The sequence below is a fragment of the Numenius arquata genome, chromosome 1 (genome assembly GCF_964106895.1).
Source record: "Numenius arquata chromosome 1, bNumArq3.hap1.1, whole genome shotgun sequence".
Classification (NCBI taxonomy): domain Eukaryota; kingdom Metazoa; phylum Chordata; class Aves; order Charadriiformes; family Scolopacidae; genus Numenius; species Numenius arquata.
The window spans coordinates 68,485,685-68,503,432 of NC_133576.1; the positions used below are offsets into that span (position 1 = coordinate 68,485,685).

Below are 17,748 nucleotides of genomic sequence, written 5' to 3' on the forward strand. Positions count from 1 at the left end.
ATCTTATGTGGTATTACATACTCAAAAGTTTAACATCTGACTAGGTATAGGCTATGTTTGTAGTTATTAGGTACTGCTGGAGGGTGATTCATCTACCCTATTTTACCTTTTTCAGCCTTTGGAGTTCCTTTCAGTCTTTGGACTTTATTTCCCATCCACAGTATTAAAGCAGCCTATGGTAACTGGCTTAGACCTACACATTTAATTTCTGATGTTTACACCAGCAAGAAGGAATCACAAGCAGAGACATTCTGAGTCTCAGTACCATCCAGAAATTGTACAGACTTTAAAAAACAGCACACAAAGTTCTTATTTTGCAGTTCAGGAACGCCCTAACATTCCAGTATAGGTTGCTTATGGTATCTTTTCCTGTATTATATTGAGTGAGACTTCAAGAGAGCTGGGAGGAGAAAAAAGGGGGAAAGACAAGTTACTATTTTTGTTACTTTAATAATCCTAAATGCAAAACATTAGCTCTTTCTAGCAACAAAAACTCCACCAGCAGCAATACTGAAACCATATGCCCTCCATTTGATTTACCATCAATGACTGCCTGGCTGCGCACAGAGCCTCTCTGCTTAATAGTGGCTCTAGGCAAGTGCATGTATAATATTCAAAGCAGTTTTGTTCTTTTATTAAAGTTGTGATAAGGATGCAGAGCATTTTAATGGGAATAATCAATTATATAATGATATTCATATACAACAAAGTGCTTTTAATACAAGTACTTTTAATGTGGCGCTTTTGTGATGGGGGAATTACTTTTGTAATACTTTTAGAAGCATGTCTTCCCTTGGTGCCAGGCAGACAGAAACAGTAGGAGACTTCTGTAAGAGATGAACTCCATTTACTCATCATTCACAAGAAGGCATTTTTCAATGCAGAAACCAAAGGATTTTACCATCCTGCTGAATAAGAGAATTTCAACATCGAGATGGGTTTACATTTTTGGAAGAGAAGAAAAAAATGGAGTGCATTATCAATCTGAATAAAAGCCCATAGTGAAACTTCAACATTTAAAAGATGAAATTTTATTATTTTACTGTTTCGTTTGCCTAATTATTTTCCTGATCTCCCTTTGCTGTTATCATCTGTCTTCCAAAAAAAAGAAGCTAAGTTAATTCTATCCTGCCATTGGCAATTTTGCTGATAGATGTCAAAAGTTATAAACAGAAGGTGCCCATACAAGATGTTTTGCACTCTTTTGAGAATGTTAATAAATATATTAAAAGAAACTGTTAGTATATCCAAGTTTCTTTTTATCTTATGGGTACGGATATATTTAGGTAAGGGGTTTGAAACCAGACACTTATTCCACCTGTTTGTTTAGTAGTGCCCTCTTCAACCCATAGCTAATTTACTATGAATTCCATGCCAGTTGTCATGGTTACAGGGTGAGCTGCATCTGTCTCTCAGGTATCGTTGGCTATGTTTGGGAGCATAGTCCTAAAGCAAGACATAGGCTGAGCATGCTCCCTGACTTTCTATATCCAGCCTCTGCAAATGTAGAGTGCTTGCTCCTATACCTCGCAGCAAGTAGCCATGTGCACTTCAGAGAAGAGCCTGGCTATCTTCTTGTCTCGATATTGACCATGTAGCTCTACCAATATGAGATATGTGACTGTAGTCAGGGGATATATTTGGGTCAATGTTGAGGCTTCAGATGTCCCTTTTCTGCTCTTCCTCCCCTCCTCTCTCCTTTGCTGAGCTCAAAAATTTACCCCAAGCCTGTATCGAGTCACGGTGGCAGACAACTAAGAAGCGTGGACACTAAACAAAACTATACTTAAGAATATCAATCAAACCACAAAATAGCATGTTCAGGCATGGTTGCAGGCATGCAATACTATGATCTTTAAACACAGAGCAATGTGACTTGTGAATCCTGATGCCTAGAACTATCAAAAGAACATAAGGTATTGTGAAGTTTGGAGTTGGATTCATCTGAAGATTAGATGTAGGTGTCTACATGAGAACTGGGTGCTCCCATTATGTCAACAGAGATCTAGTCAACTCAGTTAATGGAGCCTATGTATAGAAAGCTGGGGATCCTTCTCCTGGGCGGTATCTGACCTGAGAGGCTCAGCCCAGTTCCCATACACAAGCATCCTGCGCCATTGGGATGTTCCCAGGAATCCCCCTTGGACTCCAGTAACCTCTCCAGTAGAGCGTGTGTATTACATAGGTCCTGTCTTGTAACTGACAGCTCTATTCAGTGTTCCAAGTAACTCAGGGCATCTTAAATGGAGTAGATGGTGGCATCTAACCTGAGCCCTACCCAGCCCTGCCCGTTCTGTTCTAGATGGCAGTGTATTTCAAGGGGATCCAAGACATGACAGAGGCCCCACATCTCCCTATCCAGTGCACAAGGGAGTTGGGCATTCACAATACTCAGCTCTTAACATCCTTTAGCCAGTACATATTTAATGTGAAATGCACAACCACTCCGGGAACAGGGACCAAACCCAGGATTTACCTTTCCCATATAAGTGGAGCTTAATGCATTCAAACTCAGGATCATTTAGCCCATGCTTTTAGTTGCTTCTCTTTAACTTCTCTAAGCAGACAGGTAAAGTAATGCACAGAGACATAAATCAGATTGTAAGATACAAATCAATACTTATTATGGAGAGCCCCTTACATTCATCACGCCTTCTCAGAAACTACTTAGCTAAAACTTATATTTTATTGCTGATTCCAGCAAAGCCAACACATTTCAGACAACATCTCCTCTTGCTCTCTCTTAATAGTAGCAGTATTTCAGAAGAGCCCTTTTTTACCACATGTTCTGAAACAGTCCAAAAAAAAAAATAATTTCAGGATAAAAACCTCTTGTTTCTGGTTAAAAAATGCAGAATGTATTCTGCAAAGTCATATGGATTTGAATTGAAAAAGCTCAAAAATATAGACTTAAGCTTCAATTTTTCAATAGGCCCTTTTTATATGAACCTCAATGTTTAAACACACATAAAAGTATTTAAAACATCAGAGATAAAGTATTTCATTTTACTTTGAATAGATTGCATTAAACTTCAATGTTAGTTTGACATAAAAAATAATGAAATAACTGAATTGAATAACATTCCTCTGGATCAATTAGAAATCTTTTCTGAAAATTATTCACATAGCTCTATCAAAACCATATTGTTGCATTGTGTTTTTCACAAAAGCAATTACTATTTTTTTCCTTTTTCATTTCTTGGCAACAGAGTCATGGATCTATAATTAAAAACTCACTTAGACAACTTCCAAAAGATTATTACAATCTTGTCATGTCAGGGGTTGAACAAGTCAATTTATAGATTTTTTTTTTTCCCATCTGTAGATTCTACAATGATGGTCTGAAAACCCTCAAGGCTCTAAACTATGTTTTGTTTTGGCTGTGGACACAGGGCATGCAAATGATATTCTCTCTTTCTCTCTTTTTAGGAATGCAGTTGAAGAAAACAAAAAACTATATGCAATTTATGACACAAGGTGAGTAACGTTTTTAAAAACATGATTATCTGTAAAAGGAATGCTTACCCTTTAAAATGTTAAAAATTATTACTAACATTTATTAATTTGTTTTCCTGAGCCACAAAGTAATCTTTAAATCAAGGCACAATGACAACTACTTTGATTATCATACATAAAATTCTGTATCTACTTGATCATGACTCCCCTTTATATATAGTGATTTCCCTTTCTATACAGTGCATATAACAAAGAAATGTAGTTACACAGCCAGCTTAATTTACATGTTATTCCACAGATGGAAGATGGCCCACAATCCTGATCTGTGTATTATAAGCTTACCCATGGTTGCTTCTGATGCCAGTGTTTGGGGAATGAGAGAGAAGGGCTGGCTGGCAGACCCTTAGGAAGAGGGGATGCATTTAAAGAGACTAAAAGAGGCACTTCTACCAGCAGAGCACTGTGTCTTGGCAGTGCACGGATGTGGATACAGCCTCTGTATAAACACACCTCCACATTTTGAAGCGTTTCCTTTCCCCTCATCCTTCATGGGTTGTTTCCTGTTAAGGGCACTCCTTAGCATAAGTAAAAAAACGTCCTCAAAGGATAAGAGGAAGACATACATCAGACTTTCACTTTATTCTACCCATAGCTTTTTCTTTGTTACCCTGGATTATTGCTTCCAGAACTCTTCCTAATCTTAGCAAATCAGGATTGATGCCAAATCATTTCACTGCACTTCCTCCTCATTGCTGATGCTGTTTTATGTGGGAGTGTTTGCATGTATAAATGGCTTGCTTTCCCCCTCACCTCCCCAGTGTTTATTCTTTGTCTTTCTATTTTTCCACTGTTAAAATTCAAAGGGACATTTGGATGAAAAAGTCAGGAACCAGCATCTCTTGGTGTTTTAGCTAGTCCTTATTCAGACGCATCAGTTAGGATTCTGACTTAATCTTCCTTTAAGTATACATAATACTAAATCTAAGCAATCAATTCAAACAACTTGCACTTGTCTTCTTCATTCCATATAATCTCCTGCACAATGAGGCTTGGGTCTTGACTTGGAATTCTGGCTGCTGTAGTAAAAAATTGCATAAACAATAATTATCACAAATGAGATCCATTAAGTTATTGATAAATGCAAGAACACAAATAAATGGGCTATATCCTTCTATTTTTATCTAACCTTACAGAAAAAAAGGTAACTGCTGCATACTGTTTTGTTAAGAATAATGTGCTCCTGACAAAGGGATTTAGATGAAAACACTCAAGTAGAAACTCTTAACAAAGAAGTCCTGTGTAAAATACTTCTTCCTCAACTGCAGTTACAGTAAAAAAAATAAATCAGAACTCAGTTGTTTGTCTGTTTTTCCAAACACGGACTGTGTTTTCATCAGGACAGAGATTTAAAGAATAGTACTTCTAAAGCACCACAGGCTTCTCTAATGCATTTGTGTTATTTCAGTGCATAATCATTAATCTTTATGATGAAAAAATGTGAGTTATAAGGAGCCTTGATTATTTCTTCCTCTGCCAAAGTGTCAATGGATTTTTATTTTGATGTGCCTGACTCATTATGTGCATAATCCAGAGGTTTTGCCGCATAAGGAATGGAATATTGCAGGAATACTCTTTAAAATTCATTCAGATAATGCAAATTTTTGTTCTATTTTCTTGAATATGAAGAAAAATAACCATCTGAAAATTAAACAACAGTTCAAAACAATTTGGGTCAAGCCTCTTATTAAAGGCAAATTTGTCCGCATTACTCATATTGATTAATGCCTTATTCTTTATGTGGCCCACTGAAACATTCCGATCTCCACTACATCAGAACTGTTGACATAACAATATTAATATTTCCGTATAATTAAATGAAAACCAGCAAATTACGCAACCAAAGCAAACGGATTCATGCAACACTGTTTGCAATCTGCCTGACAGAAATGGGGACAATGAGTATAAACTCATTGCCAGTTATAAGCTCAGCATAAACTGTTAAGTATTACTTAACATCAGCAAATATTACATATGCTTTCAGATACATTTACATAGTAGATAAATATAATATTGTTTTCCTCACATAGTTATGTCCAACAACCACTGCTCATTATCTGAACAAGCAAAACACAGTGTATGAAACTGTTAAAGTGTAGAGTATTCCCTTAGCCCTGGTGCCACGCATCTACTGTACAGCATCCTCCCATCACTCTAAAACTCAGCTTCTGCTGAGACACTGTAGGACAGAAAGAAAGGAAGTTGAGCTTTCTGAAGGAAATACTAAGTTTCTGTTCAATGGTATTTTGGCAAAAATGGTCCTCAACTTCTGATTTCATAAAGTAAAAAAGAAGTCAGGCTTGGGGAAAAAAAGAAAAAAAGAGTTGAAAACTTTCTTGTGGATTTTTTCCCAGCCAGTTTTATTAATTACACCTTCTCAGCAGGTTAAACCAGCAGTCTATTAAAATTGCTGCAAGGCAGAATAGGTAAGCAGCAGCATGGGTCTCAGCCTAGTAAGATTAATGTCCTGTGTTCCTCAGAAGACACCACTTCAGCTGTAGCAGCAATTCTTCCCACCTTTTTTAGTTTCTGCCTCTCTCTCTTTTGTATCTCCAAACCCTCTGTGATTGCAGTTTACGCCAGGATAAGACTGGGTTTTTGTCAAAATCAGCTAAATGACAGACAAGCCAGAGAGGAAAATGAAAAAGAAAACGTTCTGATAAGTGATTCTGACCTCAGCGTGTAAGTTGGGTTATGTTCATTTTGTCAGGCAAACCCTCAGTACCACTTTCCAGTGCAAGAGCTCAGTGATGTATTGCACGGTGTGATCAAATACTTCTCTGATTCTCGAGTGAGTCTTTCTCCTGCAGCCTGGTGACTGATAGTGGTAGTGCTCCAAATGCATTAGTTGTGAGCAGACATCTCCTCTTCTCTTTCCTTCTCGTTATTGCCTCCTCTTCTGTATCTCCATTAGTACTGACATTGATGAAGAAAATTGGAATTTGTTCCAAAATTTTGAGTGGCTCTGCATTCCACTCCCACTGCCTTCAACAATTTCTGTTCTTTAACAAAGGCTTAGTGTGCTCTGTTCCAGCTCCTGACATGATGCACCCCATCATGGGTGCACCTACATAGCATTTGAGTTCAGACCAGGACTGTGCCTGTGAAGTAAGTCATTTGATCATTCCCACTTACTGTGCTTTGGTTCACATCTCAGAGCAGTCTCAGGGCACACCAACTTGATTCCTTTCATATGAAACTAAGGTAGAAAATGCACCCCAGCCACACACTGAACGTGGTCCAACCGCTAATGAACATCTAGTCTATGGGACCAGATTAGAACTTTTCCTAAGTGAAAAAAACCTGTAACCCAATATGTGTATGGTGTGGATGTCAGATCCTCAGCAATAGCACTTTTTCTTACAGACCAGCCTTGGTGCTTGCAAGCCCAGACGTAGCCAATGAATCCATTGTAACCCCACTTACCCCAAGGATTTTCATGTGTGGGCTTGGCAGGTGTATTCTTCCACATGTATTTGCATTGGCCCATTGCTCCTTCACACATAGTGCCTGCCTTTGCAGTTCAGACTTACTCATTTTTGAAGTGGCCTTTACCTATATTGGCAATGCTAACGAAGAAAAGAATATTACTGTGCTTACCTTATTGAACTAAATTTGATTGGGACCATAGATCTTAACTGTCCCATGGCCCAGAGGCTGGAATATTCACCAAAGTAGTAGAAACAGTGATGAATTTTAGTCCCTGAACTACAGCATTCGAAGTCTCATCTTTTACAGGGATAATTTTACTGGGACAGAAAGACTGTATGTTGGAAAAAGAGCAAGAGTGAGAACGAGCAATGATGAAGGCACCTAAGGGCAGCAGAGAATCAGGTTCTGTTCCTTACACCTCTGAACATTGATTTATTTGATCCAGTAATTAATTCATGAATTACTGGATTATTTATAAAATAACAGTAATTCATAAATAAGAGACAAATCACTAGGCCACAGAGTGATGTTAACTCTTTCTCTCTCTCCCCTACTTAACTACTTGCTGGAAAGTGGAACATTTCAGACGACTGAGATGAAAACCTTACCCTGAGGTTCTGTAGTCTGGGTTCATCTCAGGAGATACATACTTGGAATTTTCTTGGATGGAGAACCTGCAGGTTCTGACTGGGTGCTTTGCTTTAGTGAGTAAAAGTGCCAAGACTTCTCCCTGCCGTGCATTGAAATAACCTGTTTACTTTTTGAAGGGAGATGTTTAGTTGCCTAATTCCAGGAGAAAAGTCAGGGTGGCAAATTTTCGGGGCAGGACAAGGAGTCTATTTCTGTGCCCATTTTTTTCCTATTGGACCCATTAAATAGCTCCCCAAAAGTCTTTGCTTCTATTATTTCTTTTAATACTCTGCATTATGCAGGGCTTTGCTGGAGCTTACCTCCAGACCACTGCCACAGAAGCTTTATTCTGAGTCTTTCCTGCAGACAAAACCCAAAGTGCCATTTTCATTGTAAACGCCATATCACTGAGAAGTTGAGGTGATTTTTACCTTTCATGAAATTCATTGATCATTTATAATTTTTAATGTCTTTCAGTTACTGCTAAGCCTAATTGAATCCAAAGTCCAAAGGAACAAATGCTCCATAACGCCCTAACTATTTCTTTGTCCCATTAGCTCCAACCTGGATTATCTTTAAACTACCCACAAGTAAATGGAAACAGTTGCTCTGAAAGATCAAGAAGACAAATACTTAAATGAAGTGATAAAATATGACAGACTACAGCACTGTTGATGCTGTACCTACCTCAGATGTGTTTCCAAAGTACCAGGATAGCGTGTTAATCAGAAATAGTGTTCTCTAAAATATTTTATTTCTGTTATAAAACTGACATTCTATTTAGGAAAAGTTATTAGTGCTTAAATGTGCTTTTAAACCATGTTAAATTCTTCATAAGAATTATTTTCTTCAGTGTTAATACTTCCTTTCAACACTTAGGGGGAAAGAACTGAGTCGGTACCCTTCCCTAAATTCACCTTCGCTGAAGTCTTCGAAAGAATTAGTCTTCAATACTGCCCATCCATAGCATTCAAAAAAAATATCAGGATCCAGGGCCCTCAAATCACTTCATATACATATAATATGACTTTTCATTTTTGAGCCCTTGAGTCACGTATGCCTCATGTCAGAATTCTCAAGCTTTCATCATAAGCATTATCAATTTTTAAATGAAAGCTAGGATTTTCATTTACTTCATAATCACAGTAATTATAACACTATTAAAAAATCCAAATATTGCAAGACTTAATAGGAAATCACAAGGCTTGGCAACACGCAAGTTTCTCTACATTTTTCCTCATTGTCTATAGGGTTTTACATTGTTTTTAAAACTGAGCCTGCTCCTTCTTTTATTGGTCCTTTGTTATTACCTGCAACAGTAACAAGGTCAGGACGAATGGATCGCACTTATCTTTCTTTTCGAGAATTTGTTAAGGAGAGACGAAAAGCCATCCATGCTTTCTCACCTGTACACAACACCACAGCAAGCGTCCATCCATCCTTTTCCTAGCAGTTTCTCTAAGGGAAAAGGATACATAGAAGGAAAAACAGGTGGTAAGAGAAAAAGTGAGAAAAAAAGACATTGCTTTTCTCCCTTGACTAGTGAAATGTTGTGCTCTATCATGGACTGGTGGCCAGCGATTGCAATGTAACCAGAATCAGGAGCTGGCTCAGGGCATGTTTACGCCATTGGTAGAGCATGGTGAAGAGGACTGGCATTGAGAAGGAGCTGGCTGTGGAACCAAAGGCAACACAGCCAAGTCGGCGTGCTTCTGTTTCCATGCCAATTAGTCCTGCTGAAAGGAATAATTAACCTGGAAGGAGGTTAACAACAATAACAACTGTGCTGTCTCCACCCCAACCAGTGTTTTATACAAAGTTAGAAGCACCCAGAAGCCCACAGGCAACACAACAGTGAGCCTATAGCTCTCACCATACGTCCCTTTGGCACCAGCGCAGTTTCCCATTCAGTGCCACATAGTCCCCGGCTACACACGCTTCGGAGCCAGTGGAGGCAAAACATGACGCTCTAGATGTGTGCTAATGGCATCCTCGCAGGGATGGCTGAAGGGACCCTCGGGCCCAGTACCTGTACGTGCTCACCACGCACACCCCTCTGGCCATGGCAGGGACCCCCTCCGGCCCTCTGCGGGTCAGGGCCGGGCTCCCAGCCCGGCTCCCTCTCCTGCCCCAGCGGCCTCCCCCCGGGGCACGGCTCCCGAGGGGCAGGTGGGCGCAGTCGCCCCGATCGGGGCTGGGGAGGGCAGCCTGCCCCAGGGCTGAAGCTCGACCCGCGCCCCCTCAGTCCGGCCCGGCGTCGGGCAGCTCCCTCCCACCCGGCTCCGAGGGGGTCCCGGCGGGCCACCGCCCCGGATCCCCTCGTCCTCCCGGAGAGAAGGAGGCGGCTGTGGGGAGCCGGCTGCCAGGGGGCTGCCAGGGCGCTGCCAGGGGGCTACCCCCGCCCTCAGGGGGGCTTGCCGCGGGGCCGTTGCCGTGGCCGGCGGGGCGGGCGTGCCCCGAGGCGGTGCTCGAGGAGCCACCGCCTCCTGCTGCCGGTCCCGGCGAGACCCGCTCCCCACCGCGCCCCTCCTCGGGATCTCCGCCGGGGGGGACGGCGGCGCCCTCCCCTCCCCTCCCGGCTGGCGGGAAGGCGGCAGGGCGGGCGGGCAGGCAGGCGGCGGGGAAGCCAGGCGGCCGGGCTCCGGCGGAGGGCGGCTTCCTCCGGGGCTCGGCGGAGTCCGGCCGCGGGGTGGGCTCAGCTGGGTGCGCGGGCGGCCCCCGCGGACTAGGCAGCGGTGTTGGGGCAGGGGGTGGGGGATAGTATTTTTTTTTTTGGGGGGGGGGGAGGGCGGGGGGGTGTGTGTGGGGGGGAGACGACGACGACGGGGACTGTCGCCTCCGCCTCTTCCTCAGCGGCAGCCGGGGCAGCCGGATCGCGGCTGCGGCGGCGGCGGCTGCTGCGCGGAGGGAGCGCGGAGCGGAGGGATGTGGGGCTTTGGAGGAGGCAGGATCTTCGGGGTCTTCTCCGCTCCCGTCCTGGTGGCCGTGGTCTGCTGCGCCCAGAGGTAGGAGCCAGCGTGCCCCGGCGGCGGCGGCGGCGGGATGTGTTTCGCCAGGGGAACAAGCTGATGTTCTCTCGCCCCATCTCCTTCCTCCTCCTCCTGCCGTCGCCCCTGGCCCCCCGCACCCTGTCCTCTGCCTCCCCCGCCCGACACCCCCTCTCATCTCTCTCGCCCTCACAGTGTGAACGATCCCGGCAACATGTCCTTCGTGAAAGAAACTGTGGATAAATTGTTGAAGGGCTACGACATCCGCCTCCGGCCGGATTTCGGAGGTGAGTCGCCCTGACGGGGCTCGCCGCCCGGAGCCCCCTTCCCTCTACCTACCTCCCCTGGCTCTCTCCGGGGCTGCCCGCCGCTCCTACACGGCGGAGTCGGCTCCCGCGGCCCCGCCGCCGCGGCCCCTCTGGCCCGCCAAGTGGCGGAGCGGCGGCGGCTGACGGTCCCCTCTGCCCGCAGGTCCGCCCGTCTGCGTGGGGATGAACATCGACATCGCCAGCATCGACATGGTCTCCGAAGTCAACATGGTGAGTAGCCGGGGGAGCCCGGCCGGCGCCGGGGCTGCCGCCCGTTCCCCGTCCCTCCCTTCTCGCGAAGTCGCCGCTGCCAGGGGCAGCCGAGCGGGGCGCCGAGCGCTGCCCTCTCCGCCTGAAAACTTTATTTGCCCCGGAGACGCGCTTCCCCCGTCCCTCCTTTTCCCCTCTCGGGATAAACCTCATCCTCTGCCGCGGGTGTGCGTGGCCCGACCGAGCCCGGGGGTGTCAGGCCGCCTGAGACCCCCCCATCCTCCTCCTCCTCCTCCTCCTCCTACCCGTTCCCCTCCCGGTCGCCGCCAGCCGGAGCTCGCTTGCGCTCCGCCGGGCCACCGGCACCGGCGGGATGCAGAGCGGAGCGGGCTGGCGGCGATCGGCGGGGATTGCCGGTGTCGGTGTCGGAGGGCCACGGCTGTCGGCATTCTCTCGCTTCTGGCGCGGTTCGGGCTTCCCAACAACCCGGCTTGTCGGGGGGATAAACTCTGTACGTGTGCGAGCGTGTTAATTACTGTTGGGCATCTAGAGCAGGCGCGGTTGCCTACGGGCTTTGGAGGAATTGTAATTTCGCTTGGCAAAGCGATGCTGTTGGGGGGCTGTCAGGGCCATTGAGGAACAGGCAGGTGTTTAGCGTGTTTCTGCGGTTCGGTCCCCCAGTCTGTGCAGTTTGGTAGTTTGGGGTTGGAAGACTGGATCGCCGTTTCTTGTCCTAATCCTAAATCTGAGGTGGTTTTTTTTTGTGTTTCTGAGCAAACTACTCGTTCCTCCTGTGCCTCAGATTTTTCCTTTTGCAAATCTGACGTAAAAGATCAGCCTACTCTGCAATGCTGTAGTTACATTTATGGCATTAAAAGTAATAATCTGCACGTTTGGAAGCTGAGCTCTCTTTCAGTAAGTAACACTAACACCAGCACTACCCCTCTTTCGTTCGCTGTTGCGGTGTTACAAGGTAGCATAGCTTGGCTTCATACCTGATCTGTGTATTTTCATTAATCCTGCCCTTTCTTTCATGGGGTCTACCAAAAGTGGTGAGAGAGAAACTTTTTGCTCTACTTCCAGTCTTTTAAAAAATGGTTTTAACAGAGATAGTTACCTGTTTGCAGTTAAAAGTGCCACCAACATCTTCCTTTCTACTCATTCCAGAGGGACAAATGAGGCAGTTCCTACTTATAAGAGTTTATTTTAGGCTTCTTGCAAATTCAGGCAGCTGCAGAGACACAGGCTCTTCTGTACGTGTAGGATTGCTTCTCAGAAATTGGAAGCTGAGTCTTTGAAGAGTAATTCAAAAGTCTGACTTCACTATCCCCATTGCCACCTTCCCCACCTTTGGCTATGTTCCATACGCAGAGAATTTAACACATTTTGTGTTAAATTAATACATAACAGTTTGTGTATGTGAAGTGCTATACAGGCAATAAATATTATCAAAGGGCAGGCTGAGACTGGAAAGAAAATGAGGGGATGTACGGTGCTTTTTGTGTTTCCCTCCCCAGCTGTGGGAAAGCCTGTTAGGTTTAAATAACAACTTGTCCAACCTACTGTAGCAGGGGTATAAGGAAAAGTAAGTAATTAGACTGCTTCTTGCGCTGCTAGACTAGGTAATTAGATCTTGAATAAGACAAGAGCTCCTCAACAGAATGGGTGCCATCCCTTTCTCCCTAACAGTGAGCCAGCCTACCAATTTCTTTAGTTTCTAACTGGGCCACAAGTCAGTGCCCACTGGTACCCATTAGTTGCCAGAGCTCTAAAGAAATGAATAAGTTTTTTCCATGCCCTCTCATGCGGCAATGGAAAGTCTGAAAAATATCAATACAGATCTTGCAACAGAAATAAATGTGTGTTTCTGAAGGGAATTGCTAAAGAACTATTGTTACAAAAACTGTGTTAATTTACTTCAGGAAAAATGAGCAGCAAGGGCTTCTGGCTGGCAAACACCTTACTACAGCTGAGCTTATCTTTTCTCCCTGTGAAAGAAGTCAATCTTTGACTAAGCACAGCTATATTCAAGTACTGCCTGAGTTGATTGCTTCCGCTTGTTTTAGGTAACTTTATTCTGATCTTCAAAGATTCTTGAGTAAATATCAAGAAACAATGAATAAGGATGAACAGAAGGAGCTTTTCAAGATTACTGAAGTGTACATTCTAAGATAGTAATTTGGAGGGGGGAAAAAAGGTCACAATTAGTTTGAAGACCTGAGCCATAGCTGTTGAACTTCGTGTTGGTTACCAACTAAACTTTTGATCTTTGACATGTTCTTTCATTTAATTCCAAGGAGATATTGTGAGCATTGACCTTTAGCCTCATCAACTATTGAAATGTCTTACAAGAATTTCTCTCTATGAACTGTGGTAGTACGGACATTAATTCCTTTGATTTAAATCTAGACATTGGTGTAACCTTTTATAAATTAGCTTGTTAAAATTCATCTCTATATTAAAAATAAAATAACCAGAGAATTAACATTCTTCAATTTTATGAATATAAATAAAAAGTTATTACAGCAAGTTTTATTATACTGCCTTCTAGGCAGCCTGTAATGTAGCTTTCAGGGACATGATGACAAGTCTTTGTAACAAGAATTACAGCTTGTATCATACTCTTTGCTATTCTTAATCAAACTGTAGGCTTATGCACAATATAGTCCTCTATGAATATTCAGTTACCAGTTATTCCTTTGGCATTCCAGCATTTTAAAAAAGTGTTTGTGTATTTTTAGTATTTCTATTGAAAATTATTAAAAATCATTTGGCAGCTGTACATCCAGGCTACCTGTAGCTATTTTTTAGAATAGACTTATTGAATAGTAATTTGCATCTTCTCAGATTACATCAAACAGTTAACTTTTTTCTTTACTTTTGATGCTGAAATGCTAAACTGAATCATGAGGACTGATGCAAGTATCAGAACTGTACAGCATCAGGTTGTTTTACTGAAAACTTTTAAATAAGCAGTTTCTATTTGATCTCATAACATCTTGAAAATACTGAGTAACATTATTGAAATTGTTACTCTGCTATACTATTTACATCATACTGAAAATTCTAAACATTTATGAAGTAAAAATAATAAGCTTTTATGTTTATTCTTTGAGTTATATATATGGTAGCAAGAATGAATTAATGAAGTTGCATGTAAGAAGTGCATTGTTCAAGGAAGAGCTGCAGTCTGTTAATGACCTGCACATATATATGTATATACATATATGGATATTTTTTATTTCCCTGATTCACCTGTGCATGCTTTCCCATTATTATTTACCTATTTCGCAAATTATACCTGTAATTGCGTACTTAACCATCTTCCTATTTACCTCCAATAATTGCATTTAAAACTGCTGTAAATGTCTGTAAAATGTATGGTAATGTAGCTCTCCAAACAAAATACTAATCGATAATAACAGACATAATACTGAGAAAATGCTGTAAGTCATTTTATGAATAAAGAATATGGAAGATTACTGTTGTCGGATTTCAAGAACTTAGCTTTATAATTTATCCTTTTACATTATTTGGGTTGTGTTCTTTACTTTCTGTGTTTTAGAGGTATGTTTTGCTTAGATGATGTGAATTGAAAAATAAATAGTTCTCTACTTTTTCACCAGTCTGTCAGCCTGTTTCCAATCAGACAGTATCCACAGTTGGTGAATTTGTATAGTCTGATTCTTGTTCAACATTAGGTCTGTGAATCAAGTGCGTTAGTTCCAGGCATATAATTTTCAAGCACCCAAATACTCCCGTAGCTTTTTATCTTCAGGAAGTTAAATAATCAATACACTGAGTCTCCAAATAACCCCCTCTTTAAACTTACTATTATAGCTGGAAGACTAAGGTGCTGTGCTTTCATTTTCCCATCATTTCAGGATGTGTGTTACAGTTTATGGGAGGTAAAGCTATGAAGCTGGTAGTGGAAACAAGGGGATCAGTGCAAAAATGAACCTTTCTCCTTAGAGATAATGTTTTATGGAGAATAGTATAATCTAAGAAAGGATACTTGTGCTACTGCTTTCTAAAATGCTGTCTGTGTTTTCTTTGTGTGTAGAGGGGACTTCAGGGCTGTTCTTCCAGGTTTTTTCAAAGGCTCTAATTTCGATAAAATTAAACTCAAACCAGCAAAACCCAGGAGGCATCATTGGCTACATAGTCATCCTGCTGTTTTGAGAATACTGTACTCAGAAAATTAGTTTGACATAAAGTCAGACCATAAAACTTATGAGTTGTTGTTTCTGAAAAAGATGTAATCTGTTCTATGCTAACACTGTAATTTTTTATTTTTACATATGTTCCATTATAAAACTGCAAGTACGCATATGGACTTCATTGGGTGCCTGCTGATTTTCAAAGCAATTTTGATGTCTTTCTGACAGACTGTGTTTTAGTTGCTGCTCTAAGGTCAACTAAAGTTCTTACTCACCGAGGGAAAATATTGTCTACTTTCCTTAGATAGTGGTGCATAAATAATTATTTTGAAGTGAATTAGTTCATATTTCACCTGAAGTACTGAAGGTACAGAACCTTCATACTTCTGTTGATGAGATTTATAACATCTTAGATGATTAAAAAATGGGATGGTATTCAGTTCATGTAAATTGAGTTGTATACAATTAGATGTCTAAATGTGAGCTGGATTGCTAAGCTCTACAACCGTAGTTAACGGGGATCTAGAATGGGATGTGGCTGCATAGGCAAAGGTGTCTACTGTCATTTTGGTTTCATGGTATCGTACTTGCCCTCCAATTTCCAGTCCAGGTTGGTGTAGATCTCTTGCAAGCCCTCTGCCGTGTCTGTGTGCTCTGTGTACATGTTAGACATGACACCAGCTCCTGAAGTTTAAAGAACTGAGTCTTATTCTTGTTAATACAGGTGATGGAGTCCAGAGAAATATTCATCTTAAAATAAACACTTCAGTAGAGCTTCTTAGATATTTTTAGTACCTCAAGGTTTGGATTCCAGTTGCCTCTCCAGAAGGGTAGGGGACAGAGATCCCGTGCTGTACCTGTCAGCCCTGTGTAGGGGTCCTGCATAATCCAGGGCATCCAAAATAGCACCAGACACCCTTGCTTGGGTAAGTAATTGTTACCTAATGAGCCAAAGCTCATCCTCCAGGCTCCCTCTGGAAGCAGGAGGAGATAAACACTAATGTCTATGAGATATCCATGTGTGTTTGGTTTTTGTTTGTTTTTTTAAAGAAGGAAGGATTCATCTTTCTGGGAGGTGTCCATCTTTCCTGAATGGCTATGGAGAAAGCCAAGATAATTCAGTTAGTCTTCGAGTGGCTGCAGCTAAGCACAGTGAAAGATGACCTATGTTTCCTATCATAAACATAGCTTATATTTCCTGCCATAAACAGCTACTTTATAAATACTTTGAAAATAGAATCTCAAAGTTACCTCATGCAGGAAATCATAACTGAGTTGTGACATATTTTGCTTTGAAGATTCAGATGGAGAAATTAAATGAGTTGTACTAATAGAGTGATTACATAATTGTTTTTATCGCAAACACAAGTTTTCTAGCTAGAAGATTAATGTGTGCAGTGCTTATGACTTGACCACAAATCACAAGAGTATGAAATAGAATATATAACTTTATATACTGATTTTTGCTTTTATATATTTTAGAATTTAATGTACATAGGGATATTAGTAGATCACACTAAATAGATATGGCAAATAGACCACATAAATAATTTTGTGTATGTGTATATATATATATATATGTATGTATGTGTTGACAGACAGAAAAAAAAAGACAACAGGAAGAAGAAAAAAGAAATACTGCCCGAGCGGGGAAGCACCTCCTGAGGCCAGCATAGCCCTGCAAAGTGTGTGCACTCTCACTGTGCTGGTGATGAGCCAGCAGGCATCCACTAGGAGGTGGCCGCAATGGGCACTGCTCCTGGATGACAAGTCTATCTTAGCAGGTTACCTGCCCTCTAGTTGCCAGCTGGCAACAAGAGCATCCTTTCTTCTGATCCCGTCTCTTGGCCCTATTCGTTTTTCTTCCTCAGGACAGTATCCATGGATCCACTCCTCTCCCCTCTCCTATCATGTTTCCTAGTTCGTGTTGATGGAGAGAAATGCTTGTTGCAGACAGTGTGATAGGAGAATGACTTCTGTTTGGCCAAGGGAATTGATGACCAAGGCTTCTGCTTATCTGTAGAGGAAAGCTGTTGCTGTAGAGGGGAAAAAAATACCTGCTTATGCAGAGAAAAGGAGGTAGTTTATGTTGCTGGGAGGTGGCAAGAGGCTTTTTAAAAGCCAACTCCAGCTGCCAACGTTGAATCATCCTGACTTGGATGATGAAATAGATACAATCTGTGATGACATCCATCTGGAATAATTGCAAACATTTCAGGGGACAAAAAGGGAATTCAAAATGATGTTTACAAATTAGGGGAATGGCCCTAAATAAAGAAGGGGCAAGCACAAAGTGCTACATTTTGTAAGGGAGGAAGAATCCAGTATTTAAAATGAGAAAGAATTAGCTAAGCAGCAGCACAGAAAAAAAGGATGTAAAGGTTTTACTGGACCAGAGTCTGAAGCAAGTGAAAAAGTTAATCCAAGTCACAAGTGCAATACAATTGAAAAAAAGACACATCTTACTTTCAGGTACGTAAATAAAAGTGTCATTCCTGAGACAGAAGG

General features: G+C 42.2%; 1 protein-coding gene across 3 annotated transcripts in view; it reads left to right on the forward strand.

Moving 5' to 3' along the window:
• The window catches only part of GABRB3 (gamma-aminobutyric acid type A receptor subunit beta3), a 196,075-nt gene that overhangs the window by 73,453 nt on the left and 104,874 nt on the right, over positions 1 to 17,748 (forward strand). Inside the window, exons 2-4 of one of the 3 annotated variants that reach the window (XM_074147361.1) lie at positions 3,430 to 3,477; positions 10,758 to 10,849; positions 11,034 to 11,101. In XM_074147361.1, coding sequence (XP_074003462.1) covers positions 3,430 to 3,477; positions 10,758 to 10,849; positions 11,034 to 11,101 — 208 coding nt within the window. Of the gene's footprint in view, positions 1 to 3,429; positions 3,478 to 10,500; positions 10,581 to 10,757; positions 10,850 to 11,033; positions 11,102 to 17,748 lie in introns of those variants that run through there. The other 2 variants (XM_074147369.1, XM_074147379.1) reach the window with 2 other exon arrangements.